Here is a 13,944-nt window from a genome sequence, read left to right as displayed (position 1 = left end):
TTAAAGTTGCCAAGGTTGGACATCCCTGATCTAGATAATTAATACATATCTATAAAGTCTTATAGGCCAAAATATATTTTGATCTGTCCCTCAGTTTTTTCCAGTTGTACTAATCTTAACTGTGATCTTGCACACCTGTGAAAAGAAGTACATAAATCCTTGTCTGAAGGTTCTGCAGAGAGGGAGAGGAGTGAGGGAAAGAGAGAGAGACAAGAAAGAAAGAAAGAAAGAAAGAAAGAAAGAAAGAAAGAAAGAAAGAAAGAAAGAAAGAAAGAAAGAAAGAAAGAAAGAAAGAAAGAAAGAAAGAAAGAAAGAAAGAAAGAAAGAAAGAAAGATGGGGGATTACAGAAAGCTTTTTGCAATACTAGTGTTTAGGGATACTTATTTAGTGATAGATTTCTGTGCATTTCTATCAGATTGAGGACAAATTTCAGTTACAGAAATTTCCAGACTCTACAGTTACAATGCAGTAGATCAAACTGCAGTAAATGTAAGTTCTTCCTTCAACAGTGCAATCAGTGCAATAAACTGGTGGTGTAGTATGCCAGAGAGACTTGAGTACAAAATCTCAATTCTGCCATGAAATTTGCAGGTGGCCTTCAGTGACTCAGTATCTGTCAACCTGAACCTACTTCCCAGGATTAATGTGCAAATACATCATATTATTACTATAAATGCCGCACTGAGAGCTTTTAAAAAGAAGGGTGGGATATAAATATGATGCATACATAGCAAAAAATATATGCAGATACATCCTATTATACTGTATTATCTTCAACATTTCACAGCCATACACATTTGCACATAAATAGAAAAAAATCCTTTTTCTACATGTGCAAAGAAACTATGTAAATAGAAGGGTTTTTCTTAGATTATACAGATCTGAAAAATAATATTTGCTTGCATTTAAAATGAAACATATTCCTCATACATAAATACAAGCTAATGACATCCATTTTTTAAAGCAGGACTAACAAGATTATTAAATTATGTTTAAAGTATAAACATAAAAAAGTAAAGTATAAACATGATACCCTATATGTGATTTATACATTTTTAACAAGCAGAGTTCATTATAAACCAGAAATATCTTCAAACTCAAGCTACTATTCTTATTTTTGGCTACCATCTCCAACTTGAAAATTCATTGATATGATTTGTGTATTCTTATCAAAGTCTTCCATGAGATGCACTTCAAATTCAAGGAAGCAGGATATCAATGCTATTCTTGTTAATGATTCCGAAAAGGGGAGAAACTCCATAAACTAAGTTGCCTGTTATATGTGGTCTCTCATTAAGCAGCTACATTCTTGTATTGCAAAATGCTAAAACATAACAAATTGAACTTCACCATTTCTCTAGACAGCTCCTTAGTTATTAGCAATATTTTTTCCCTACAACATCATCTAAGCAGGGGCCAACCCCCACCCAACCCCGGCCCACATATCAGTACCAGTCTGTGGCCTGTTAGGAACTAGGCTGCGCAAGTAGCAAGTAAGTGAGCAAAGCTTCATTTGCACATGAGCAGGATGTGGGATGCACATGAAACCATCCCGTCCCCCTAATTGATGGAAGAAAATTTTTCTTCTGAAATAGGTTCCTGCTGTCAGACAGGTTGGGGACCACTGACCTCAGGCATATCATTCCACAATAAATAGACACAATTTAACACTGCATAAAAGGTATGCATAGCCTTCTGATTTTAAGAGCTGCTTATCTTCATTGGAAAACTAATCATATAAATAGAAATAAGAGCAACCAATACACTGATAAATATGATTCTGCTGTAGCTAAACTTGCCAAGTTGTTCTACATTACAGAACTTAAAAATTCATCTGAGACACTCTCCTTCCTGCCATACAAAAAATATACCTCCAATTGAGAAGATTTACTTACCCGCCATCTGGAAATGATTCCACCCATTGCTTTATTTGTGGAGATGGGTTGCTTTGGTAACTTATAACCAATCTTGTAATGGAATTCACAGCTAGAAGTAAAGCATTTGTGTTTTTAATTAAAAATTCACCCACAGTGTAACTCTAAAAGTATTAAGGTATTTCAAACTATATTCTAGTCATCCAAATGACTCATCACTAACCCACATAGGATAGTTTTCAAATATACTTCCACATTTTCACTTTACATATATAATTAGTTTTGTGCTAGAGTATACATTTTTCTGTGAATTTTAAATTATTAGGTAAAGCTTTCCAAAAGAAATCCACTGTAAAATATCAAGTAGCCATGGAAACTAGTAAAGTTCCATCCCTTCTTTAATTAATATTAAATAAATAAAAATAAAACATTTACTACCAATTAGATGACTATCATTAGCAACTGCAGTTTTAGAATGGAGAGTCTAAGAGCTGATTAATATTTCAGTAGAATTTCAATGTGAATATTATGAACTTCATTCAAATCCCAGAAAGGCATTATTGAAATTAAAGACCTCCATCCGTGCAAATATGGCATAAGATACAATTCAAATTAACTCAGTTACCCCCCAAAATATTTTAATGGCATTACAGTTGCTTGGCATAATAATCAAGAATATCTGGGGCAGAAACAAAAGCAAGTTTGCTTCTTCTGTCAAGATGGAGGTGCACAGTTTTCAGAAATTTCTCCCTCACTCACTGCCACTCCCTACATTCTCAACTGTTCCAAAGATTCAGATCCTTCTTAAGATATGTGAGAGGGGCCATGGGAGAGTCTGTGGGGAAATCACTGAAAATTCCATTTTCTCTCCTGCTGACAGATGCCTTCAACAACAGAAAAAATCAAGAGAGGGTACATAATGCAAGTTGTGGAATAGATCTTATGAACTGAGCAAAATTACTGCAAGCTGAACAGCGAACAGTTTGTGTGTGTGTGTGTGTGTGTGTGTGTGTGTGTGTGTGTAAGATCTGAGCATTTTACAGCCCCCAACTTGCACCTCCAAGTTCTTTGACTGTCCCTGACCAGCCAGCATGAGGTCAGTCAGAAATTAGAAATCAAATGTAAATAAGAACGTCACAGAATTGGGTCCAATTCTATGCAATCACTGTGCGCTCCTTCAGTCGACTGGGGGCCGCAAGAAGGTGAGGGGAGAAAGGGCTTCTCTGCACCTTCACAGCGCTCATCCCTCACCTAGAGAAGCCTGAGAAAGCGATGGTGGTGGTCATCACGAGGGGACCTGGACTCGGCTACCTCAGTCAAAAGCGTGTCCTTGTAGGCCAAGAGATAGCAAGTGAGCAGGAATATGGCAGCCACAGCAGAAGAGTGGCGGATGGGGCTGGCTGGTCTGAGGTGAGGTGAGGCTCCCCATCTTTCCCCCCTAAACATGTCACTGCCAGCCGTCAAAGTCATCAAGAAGAAGCTCAACTCCAAACACAACAGGGACCAATAAGATCTCCGCCAAAGAGCAACAAGGAGCCTATTGGTTTCAACAGTCCCAGTTTTCATATGGCCACTTGAGAAAATTGCCATCCCTGACATACATACATACATACATACATACATATATTTGTTTTCTTAAGTTTTCGCAGGTATCTATATGTATGGTATTCAGCTTTGTTCGGGTATTTTCCCACGTCATTATAGTTGTGCTTTTAAAGTTGTAGAGACGTTTTGGCAGAATCTCATCTGCCATCATCAGGCTTCTGTATTGTGTTTGTCTGTGAGTCAGGCTTTGACAGCCGTTTCTGTTTTAAATTTGGTGCTAGCCTACTGCTGTGTTAGAATGGTTTTTTCTTCATCCTGATTGGTTGGGAGTCTTGGTCTGTGTTTATTGGTCTTGGAGTTTGCGTTTATTGGTCTTGGAGTTTAAAACAGAAACGGCTGTGAAAGCCTGACTCCCAAACACAATACAGAAGCCTGATGATGGCAGATGAGATTTTGCCGAAACATCACTACAACTTTAAAAGCACAACTATAATGACGTGGGAAAATACCCGAACAAAGCTGAATACCATATACATATACATATACATATACATATACATATACATATATATATACATATACATATACATATATATATATATATACACACACACACACACACACACACACACACATATACATACATATATACATACACTTAGTTAATTCAATGGTACTTAATTTAAGTAAACATGAAAGCATCTCAAGTCCCTCATTCACTTCATGAAGTATAAACATTTAAAACTTCTATTTCTTTTTTTTCATCTACCAGGAACTAAAAATAAAGATAGGCTCAAAATGCAAGCCAATATTTCTATTAATTCTATTGCTACAAGCTTGGGCCTCTTCCAGTATTAATTCTGTATCCACTGAATATTATAGATGAATAAATTTATTAAACAGCTGTTGAAAATCCAAAAAATTGAAGTATAACCAATTCAATTTATTAAATCAAATTTGGGATTACTTGATATCAAATAAGCACATTATGTTCACCAATTACAATTCAGTTATACAGAAATTTTAGTGAACCATCTAAGAAAAAATTAATACATTCAGTGAAATGATAAAAAAAATCAAAGAACGAGGTCAACGAAGAACTGGAGGATTTAAAAAATGATTCACTTCAATGGCATACAGAGTTAGGGATAGAAGAAAAAAGTGGAAAATTAAAATAAGTTGCACCCATTAAAGCTTCTTGTCACAACTAAGAATCAAAAAGTTTAGAAATGTAGCATTCATACATACATTCATGTGTTAAAACCACAGAATCATGAAAAGCTTGGCTTAAAAAGTGCGAACAAAAAATTAATATAGAAGTTCCTTTCTTGAGAAAATAAAAATAAAAACTGAGAAAGTTTTTTTTTTAAAGTGATCTTCCTATACAGTACTGGGCTGCTATTTGCTGACTTGGTGTGATAGAAATAGCTTAGTTTCTTTTAGATAAAGGAACAGAAAAAAAAAAAAAGACAGGAATTTCATAACAGAGCAGAAAGCTATGTTTTCTTCTTCTTATTTATTGATTGGTTTATACTTTTTTTGAGACAATTTAGTAAATTCAAAGAAGCCAAAATCAAATTCTCACTTCAGGATTTGGGGAATTATTAATTAGCCATCAGATGAAAATAAATATTTCCTTCTGTTTCCTGGGCTAAGGGGAAAGGAAAAGGAAAAGAAGATTCTTTTCATATAACTATTGGTGATAAACAGGATATTGCCCACTATTATCCTAAGAAAGGACTTTATTAAAGATACAGGATTAGCAGTAGCACTAGGATAGGATTGAACACTGAAATTACAGATTATTCCAGTGTCTCAAGATTTAGTCTACCTTATTGACATTCAAAATAAAAAAGAGCTGTCTTTTTGTATGATATGCATATATGTATGTGCAATACCCAAATCCCAATCTGATTAGGGTTCAGAATATTTATATATAAATATCCAGTTGCTGTTTTTCTGTGATCAGAGACATTAATAATAATTTACTATATTTCTATGCTGCCAAACTCCCAATCATTCTTCCCATTAGATCATAGGGGAGCTGTTATAAAGAAACAAAAAAAGTCTTCAGCCCAGTGTACTTGGGCACACATTGGTTATAAATGGAATTCAGTTTCTGGAATTTTGGGAACATCTTACCTCAATAAATCTTACTAAAGAGAACTCTGTGAGAATCATGCATGGATGCATACATACATAAAGCACACAACACACACTTATCCTCTTATCCCTTTTGGCTGAAATATGACTGCTTAAATTAGTATATTACTTGGTGATTACTTTTTCCCCTCCAGCAACGTCTGCAATTTTACAAGTTAATCAGATGATGGGGAACATTAAGAGAGCTAACCAGAAGAAAAAGAATGTTTACAGAAGCTTTTGGGAGTGTCTTGATTGAGTACTAATCATTAAAAACTTCTCCATGCTTCTGCTAAACTTCTATATTTACCAACATGCATAAGTGGTTCCTGATCATTTCATTTGCTGCTGAAACACAGCCAAGCTGTAGTAATATACAGCCGGCCAAGAGTTACTCACCCCCTGCAATTTACATGGCCACAATTTTACCACAATAAGGTACAATGCAACAGAGAAAACCAGGCTGCAGCCAGAAGTATTTTTCATAGAAAAGATTACAAGCTCATGTCCTAATTCTTTAAGTAGCCCTTGTGGTATCATGAGAAAGAGATTTTTTAAAAAAAAAGAATTTAAGGGAAGAATGAGCTTTTTCATAATATCCTAATACATGAAAATATGTATTAGTAAAAAAAGCAAATGGTAAAAGGGTATATTATAAAAAAAATGAAAGGATGTACGTTCAGCATCTTATTTTTCTCCTTTTTCTCCAAGCAAGAACAAAAGATTTAGTTTTCTTCCCTTCAATTGTATCCAATTTTCAGAGGTTATCTATACAAATCCCTGTAGTTTTCTTGGCAAGTTTTCGTTTTTCAGAAGTTGTTTGCCACTGCCTACTTCCTAAAATTGAGACAGAGTATCTGGCCCAAATTCACCCAGCTGGTTTTGTGCCTAAGGCAGGATTAGAACTCACAATCTCATGGTTTCTAGTCTAATGCTCAGTACTATATACCGAACTGACTCTGAGCAGACCTATCTATTTACAACTGCTTTGAAAGATGTCAATTTATATTTTTCTTTGTATCTTTTTTCTTTCTATTTTATTTTTAGTTTTATTCCTTTCTTGACTTTTAGCTTTCTCTTTGATTTCTTACTCTTTCGTTCCCTTATTTATATCCTGCCTTTATTATTTTTATACATAATTCAAAGAGGTAAACATATCCAATACTCCTCCCTACTCCTACTTTCCTTACAACAACATCCTATGAAGTGGGTTGGGCTGAAAGAGAATGACTGACCCAAAATCAACCAGATGGCTTTCATGTGTAAGGCAGGACAAGAATTGACTGTAAGTTACGCTGTAGTAAGAAAGGCAGCCAGTGATGGGATTCAATTTTTTTTACTACTGGTTCTGTGGGCGTGGCAGGGGAAGGATACTGTAAAATCTCCAGTCAGAGGTGGTATTTGCCAGTTCTCCGAACTATTCAAAATTTCCGCTACCGGTTCTCCTGAACTGGTCAGTACCTGCTGAGTACCACCTCTGAGAGCTGCCAATAAATTTTATAACTAAATAAACTCATAGTTTTCTGATTTCTAGCCTGGTACCTTAACCCAGCGGTCCCCAACCTTTGTGGCTTGGTGATCCAGCTGGGCCACGTGACCTATTTGGAATTGGGCCGAGCAAGTAACTGGCTAGAGTACGCATACATGCATGCGGAGCTTGACTTGTGCAAATGGCAGGCCAGCACGACACATGTGTAAGCGCCCACCAGCCCGCCATTCATGCAAGTTGCACTGCGCCACTCAGCCACTCACGTAGCTGAATTCTGAATAGGCCACGGCCCAGTAGTGAGCCACAGCCTGGGGGTTGGGGACCCCTGCCCTAATCAAAAGATCAAACTGGTTTTTTTCCCTTCATATTATTTTGTATTACTTTTCTTCATATTATTTTGTATATTTTGTATCTTTTTACATTTAATTTTTACCTTATGTTTTTTAAAACTTTTACTAAAATTATTTTTAAAAGTAATGTATTTCAATTACAATATCCTCCTGACACTATGTTTTAAATGAAACCCAAATCTATTCTGTAGTGCACAAGTAAGTTCAAACCTGCAGATCTCAAGCAAATGATAAAAGACATGAATGCTTGATCCAGATGCCTTTGGCATGCAGAACATGAGCTATGCCCACTAGAATGATTATTACCAAGTACTAAGTACTTTTGATCAGCTATTCCTTTTCCCTCCAAGTGTTTCACCCAGTTGCTGAACCAGAGGGAAAATCATTCTCTGAAGAACACTAATAATGCAAGAAGACATATCCAAGAATCTTCTGCAACTTCAAGTTCTATGTAGATAGAGCGCAGAATTGGGGGGGAAAAGTTGTTAATTTCAGGTTAACCTTCCCCCACCAAAAATAAAATGACTATCAGAATATATCTCAAACAGCATACTCTCTAGAATACAAAATGACTTCAATTGGGAACAAACTTTTAGTCCTGTGCTGTCATTGCAACATGCTAATCACATGCTCAGTCTCCCTGGAGAGGCTTATGGATCTGAAGTCATTTAGGCCCAGCAGTCCATATCTTTAAGAACTAAAGTAACATTTCTCCAACTGAGCAACTTTAAGATGTGTGGAGTTCCATTCCCAGCATTATTAACTATAGCCATGCTGGCTTGGAAATTCTGGAAATCTGTACATCTTGAAGTTGCCTCATTGAGAAATACTAAATTAAGAGAAATAGCTAATATCTTTTGAGCCTAACAAGGTTAAACATGGTTTATCTAACATAAATAAATTCAGCAGTGAAGAATACACACAAAAATAAAAGACCAGCCCTGGTTGGCATTTCTAATAAATAATAAATATCCATTTCTGGTCATATCTTATCATGCAAAGAAAAAATATTTTCTACTTTGGAACTAACAGGTATTGGCAGAGAATGGAGTTAATTGTTTTAACATCTCACAGAATGCATCACTGTGTTCAAGTTACACCCCTTTCAGTTTTTAAGTACCCAAGAACCAACTCAATTTCAGCAACAACACAAGAAGCAATTGTATTTACCTAATCACGAAACAACTCTTGAGATATTTTAGCAAAAATATTTTAGCAATTAAATCATTGTCAAACCACAACTTGTCCAAATATTTTGGCTAGATAATAAATAAAATAAATCATTGTCAAACCGCAACTTTTCCAAATAGTTTGGCTAGATAATAAATGGTGAACTAGATAAATGACTAATGCAAAGAAGCAATGACTGATGAATATGTCTTTAACAGAGCAATCCAAAAAGGACAGGGGAAATAAATTACTAATTTCACTAGAAAGCTGAAAGGTAGGGATGGTTTTTTTAAAATTTAGTTTCTTCTCTTCCTATTTCCTCATTTTTCCAAGTGGGCCAGAAGATAAAGTATATAACCTTCTGATCTCAAGGCCTTTATTCCCTACTTTGGGATGGAAGTGATGGGAAAATATAACTTTGTTTCCAGCTTCCCTGTCATAGGCCCCACACATTCCTTTTTACCCTCTTCACAGAGAAGCAACAGCTGCAGACATTTAACTTGAACAGCTTCCCTGTATGGCAGAGGGTGCCTTGCCCTCTGGGAGCTACAGGATTATAATCAGAATAGTTTAATTCTGATATGTTAAAACTCCAGAGGAGGAACATAATGTCTGGATTGGATTGCCAAATATTTCCAAATACTGACAAGCAATGAGATCCTGCATGTTTATGTCCTAAGTGGAACCATAATTACATAGTGACCAAAAATGAAATTTTGAGAACAGATTCTGTAGTACATAATGTTAAAGAAAAAAACCAGAATAATATTTACATGTTCCTAGGTAGAAATTAGCACTTCACTTTCTCCACTGTAATATACATCTATCACCCCACCACACCTTAAGAAAAAAAAAACTAGATATATTATATATGGCTGCAATAATCTGCATTTTCACAGACTCTTGCTGAAGGTTGACACTAACATTATGAACTGGAAAGCCTAAAAACCCTAACTTGAAATCCTAAAAAAAAAAAAAAAAACCCAGTTATTTTACTCCTGTTTGATTTTAACAAAACCAGATGAAATTTCATAAACAAGTAAGACAAGAGGCCATTCACCCTGCATACTTTCCCACAATGAGAAATATTTGACATCTCCCCTCCATGGTATAACACAAAAATGTACGGTTTTAACTCTTATACTCGGGCTTTATAGGGACATACCTGAATACATACAGGACCATTGATTCTCAACCCGAGTCATTTATAAAAAAAGGAGGGGGATTACTTTAATACAATATATAGGGGGGAGGGGGGGAAACAAGATTGAAAAGTGCTAGTTTTAGGTTAAAAATGCCACACATCTGGTCAGGCTCTGAGGCCTAATGTATTCCAGAAGGCTAGGTGCACCACCATGCCCTCAGCTGGGCGGCTAAGGAGCCCCATGCTCGCCTCCACACCCTTCGCCCATCCTTCCAGCGGTTACTGCGGCAACCTCCGCAGGGAAAGCTCCCGTGCTGGCTCGTTGCAGCCTGGCATCCCACGCAGGGCACCAACAGCCTCTGCCCGGCGCTCCCAACCGACCCACAGCAGCCTCTCTCACAAAGGAAACGCGGCTGGACCTCGAGGAAGGGGGCCGAGACCAGCGGGCTATATGATAAGGGGCCAAAGGCGGGCAAGCAAGCTGCCCTCAACTCCGCAAAGAAGCCACTCACCTCCCTCGCTTCTCCCTTGCGTTCAACTTCAAAAGAGCCTCGGCAGGTGTCCCTCCGGGCGCCACTAAGCCGCAACGCCTCTCTGTCTCGTCGCTCCTTCTCTATAAAGTTTTTTTCCCCTTCTTTTAATCGCCAACCGTCCGCCGGCCAACAGGCGCACACGCCCCCCTCCCTCCCTCTCCCCTGCCCGCCCCCCCCCGGTGGAAACGCACCTTCCCCGCCCCACTGCAGCTTCCTTCCGACGCGCTCGGGCTCGACGCGGGACGAGGAAAAGGAGGCTACTTCCCTCCCCTCCCCTCCCCTCGAACTTCCTCCGTGCCTCTCAGTCCGAGGAGGCTGGCGACGCTCGCGGTGCGGCCATTCTGGAAAAGGGCAAGGCCACCGGAGAGGCGGTTATGACGCAAGACGGGCGCCGCGCGCTGCGCGGCCATCTTGGAAGAGGGCGAGTCGTTCGGGCGTGGCTTACGTTGTTGGCGTTGGTGATTCGTCCGCTGTTCCGCTAAGGCGGGCTTTCAAGTCCAACTGTTAAAGAAGAGATGGTCTTTCGATTGCCTCTCTGGGAGTCGACGTACTGTAGTGGAATTTAAAAGGTACATCGCCCTGCCTAGAAGCCAGAGTGTTATAGTACAGTCCTGAATTTGAGAAGTTCTATTTCTAAGACTCGACTTTCGGAACGGACGGGCGTAGGAACCCATATAATAATTAACTTCAAACACCCGGGTTTAAAAAGAACCCTGGGCGTTGTGTGTGTGGTTTTTTTTACCATCAGAATGAAGCGCGGAGAGTTGACAGGCAAGGGAAGTGGCGGGATGTTTAAAGAACATATCCAACCGATGAGCGTAGATTTATAAAGCCTTTGCACAGATGTAGATGTGCTTTTGCGTGGGCGGAGGTGATGGAAACTCATTTACCCATTATTACGAAAACAGGACTATTACGACATTTTACCAGGAACAGGAATTGGGGCACACAGCTTGCAGTCCAAAATCAAAACAAATATAATGGGGAAAAAAGGGAATAATAAGGTGTGGTTAAATGGTAGAAGATATGCTAGTCTTCACATGTAATATTGTATCTCTTTTCCACCAAAGGCATCCAACAATGTGCTGTTGCCTCATTTTGCACGTTTTGACACAGCAGCAGTGCTGTTATTCTTCATGGGGGCCAGAAGAAAGAAAATAGCACTTAGGATCCCTTAAGCAAATGTGGTACAAAATAAGCACATTTTATTTTGAGAGCCAAGTAGGGCAGAGGCCGAGTAGGAAAAATACCTTTGGTGCTGTTAGTTCTCTGATCCCTTGGATGGGACTGAAGCATTGCACCAGAAAAAGCCTTTCTCCAGTTCTGTCATTTATCTATTCATTTATCTCTTCCTCATGGGAAAAGAAGGCGATGGGGTGCAGAATAGACAGAGTTCCCACTTTTCTTTGGACTCTCCACTTTTCTTGCAAAGGATGGAAAGACCAAGAGAGGAGGGGAAGTGGGTCATTTTATCTTTGTTTTCTCTTTTTTAACAAAATTAAAAACAATATAGTAAGGGTAATACAAAAATCTACATACACGATCATATATATTAGTGATAAGCTGATTTTTTTAAACCATATGTGCTGTTAATAGACATCTAACATTTAAACCCTATAGTAACAATACCTATCTTCTCTACAATATCTTCAGACTTTTCAGAAATCAACAAAGCACACGTCTCTTGAATCCATTCTTTATTATTCCACCTTCATAGAATGATTTTCTTAAATGATCCCCAAGTTAGATATTTATAAAAGTTCTGTATTTTTGGAATATGTTCCACACTTCATTTACATTTTTATAAAGTTTTCTCCAAAGCTGGACTAACATGTAACTTGAGACTAGAAAAAGGCTGTAGAGAATTTGAACTTGAGTCAAAAAGACCTGCAAAATCAACACAAAAAGTCTGATACCCATTCTTTTTTAAATTTATTTTGGGGGACCCAATAAACACAGTTTTTGATTAATTAACTTCATATCTAACTGATAAGAACTGCATTTAATGTTTCCTAACACTTGTGCAAATCCCAATTTAAAGATGGAGGGAAATATTTTATCAGAACTCTTAGGCTGAACAAGAGCAAGAGCTCAGATTAGGTGATTAGCAACCAGTATTTTAAGAATTTTTAAAATGTCCTCATTGATCGTAGCTTACCTAAATCATCTGCTCAGGGATATACTCAGTTAAAACATTTGTCGTTATACCAATATAGTACCAAATGCTTGGATGTTTAAAAAATGCTATTTTTGAAATAAAACCAACAATTCAACTTTATTTGAAATTGATGAAGGTTAATGTTGGTGACACATATAAGCTCTGAAATAAGGAATTAGGATATCAATCTTGGCGAAACAGTGTGACTTCTTTTTCCCACAAGTGTAGTCAGAGCCATGTCTCTGGTTTGAAAAAGCCTCTTCCATGTCTTTGGTGCTAAAGCATTGAAAACACAAAGGGGGTGTTTGAAGTACACATCCAGCTGTTGGATATAGATCTATAAAGCTGCAATGCCAAGTGGTAGGGGGCACAATACCTTCCCAATATTTGTGGCACTGCAGCACAGATGTGGGCTTGGGGAGGTGGGCTTGAAGCACATGTCTAGCTTGGTACTGATTCTACCGTGCCTGAAAATGATTTTCGTGATTATTAAAATAAAGTGCTATCTAAACATCTTTGGATTGGCAGAAATAAATACTGGCTTTAACTGTTGCTATTTCTGTACTACCTCCTCTCTCTTTTCACCAAATGTATTTATTATTTTATATGCCACCCATTTCTCTAATGTCTCTGGGTGGCTTACAAAGAGTAAAAAGATAAACATCAAAATAATAAAAATATTAAAGGCTATATATAAACTAGAATCAAGGGGATGAGCTCTTCTCATCCCATCAACCACCTCCAGCAGTGAATGCCCTCCTTGGGGCCCCAGGTCAACCGGCAAAACCAATTTTTGATACCCTTCCAGAAAGCTAGAAGGGTAGGAGAAATTCTCAACTTCAGTGGTAGAATGTTCCACACAGATGGGGGCCACAGTGGAAAAGACTCCTAAACTTTACCTACCACAATTCATTAATAGATGGTCCCCAGTGGTGGAGCAGAATTGGGGTGAGATGGCTCCTTAGATGCTCTGGACCTATGTCATATGGAGATTTTCAAGAAATAATTACGGATTGGATTCAAAAGCAAACTGGTAACCAATTCAGCTAGCACAACAGTGGTGTTATATGTGCCACCCTAGGGGCCTCCAGAATGATGTACCACTGCATTCTGTACCAGCTGTAGCTTCCAAATACTCTTCAAGTGTAGTCCCATGTAGAGTGCAATGCAGTAATCCAATTGAGAGATGACCAAGGCACAACACAAAAGTTGCACAAAGGCCCCCATAGCCACAACTGCTACCTGTTCTTCAAGCAGGAGTTGTGAGTCGAAGAGAACCCTAACCCTAACCCCAATTCACACACCAGGCCTATCTGGGATAGTACAACCCCATCCAGAACTACAAATAATAAACAAGATCCTGAAGTCCCTTGAATCCACAGCAAGTTCATCTTTCTGGGCTTCAGCTGAATCCTGTTGTCCCACATGTAGACCCCTATAACCTCCAGGCACCCCAAAAGGGCAGCCTCAGCCCCACTTGGATCACTAGGAATGGAATTTTAAAGCTGAGTATCATCTGCATATTGAAATATCTCATC

The 13,944-nt window shown here is 38.3% G+C and overlaps 1 protein-coding gene across 6 annotated transcripts in view; it reads right to left on the bottom strand.

Annotated features, from left to right (window-relative positions):
* LNPK (lunapark, ER junction formation factor) overlaps positions 1 to 10,665 on the bottom strand; it is a 72,374-nt gene extending 61,709 nt beyond the window's left edge. For 2 of the 6 annotated variants that reach the window (XM_087949681.1, XM_087949685.1), the window contains exons 1-2: positions 10,228 to 10,426; positions 1,897 to 1,987 (exon numbers count right to left, since the gene is read on the bottom strand). In XM_087949681.1, coding sequence (XP_087805807.1) covers positions 1,897 to 1,923 — 27 coding nt within the window. In that variant the 5' untranslated portion in view covers positions 1,924 to 1,987; positions 10,228 to 10,426. The other 4 variants (XM_087949683.1, XM_087949682.1, XM_087949684.1 and 1 more) reach the window with 4 other exon arrangements.
* Between the last annotated feature and the right edge of the window lie 3,279 nt (positions 10,666 to 13,944).

Source organism: Notechis scutatus, chromosome 1 (genome assembly GCF_049901735.1).
Source record: "Notechis scutatus isolate UNSWTSFEM ecotype Mainland chromosome 1, rNotScu1.2, whole genome shotgun sequence".
In the NCBI taxonomy this organism is placed as follows: Eukaryota; Metazoa; Chordata; class Lepidosauria; order Squamata; family Elapidae; genus Notechis; species Notechis scutatus.
Note: the sequence above shows the minus strand (reverse complement) of the source record. Positions and strands in the feature narration are given on the sequence as shown.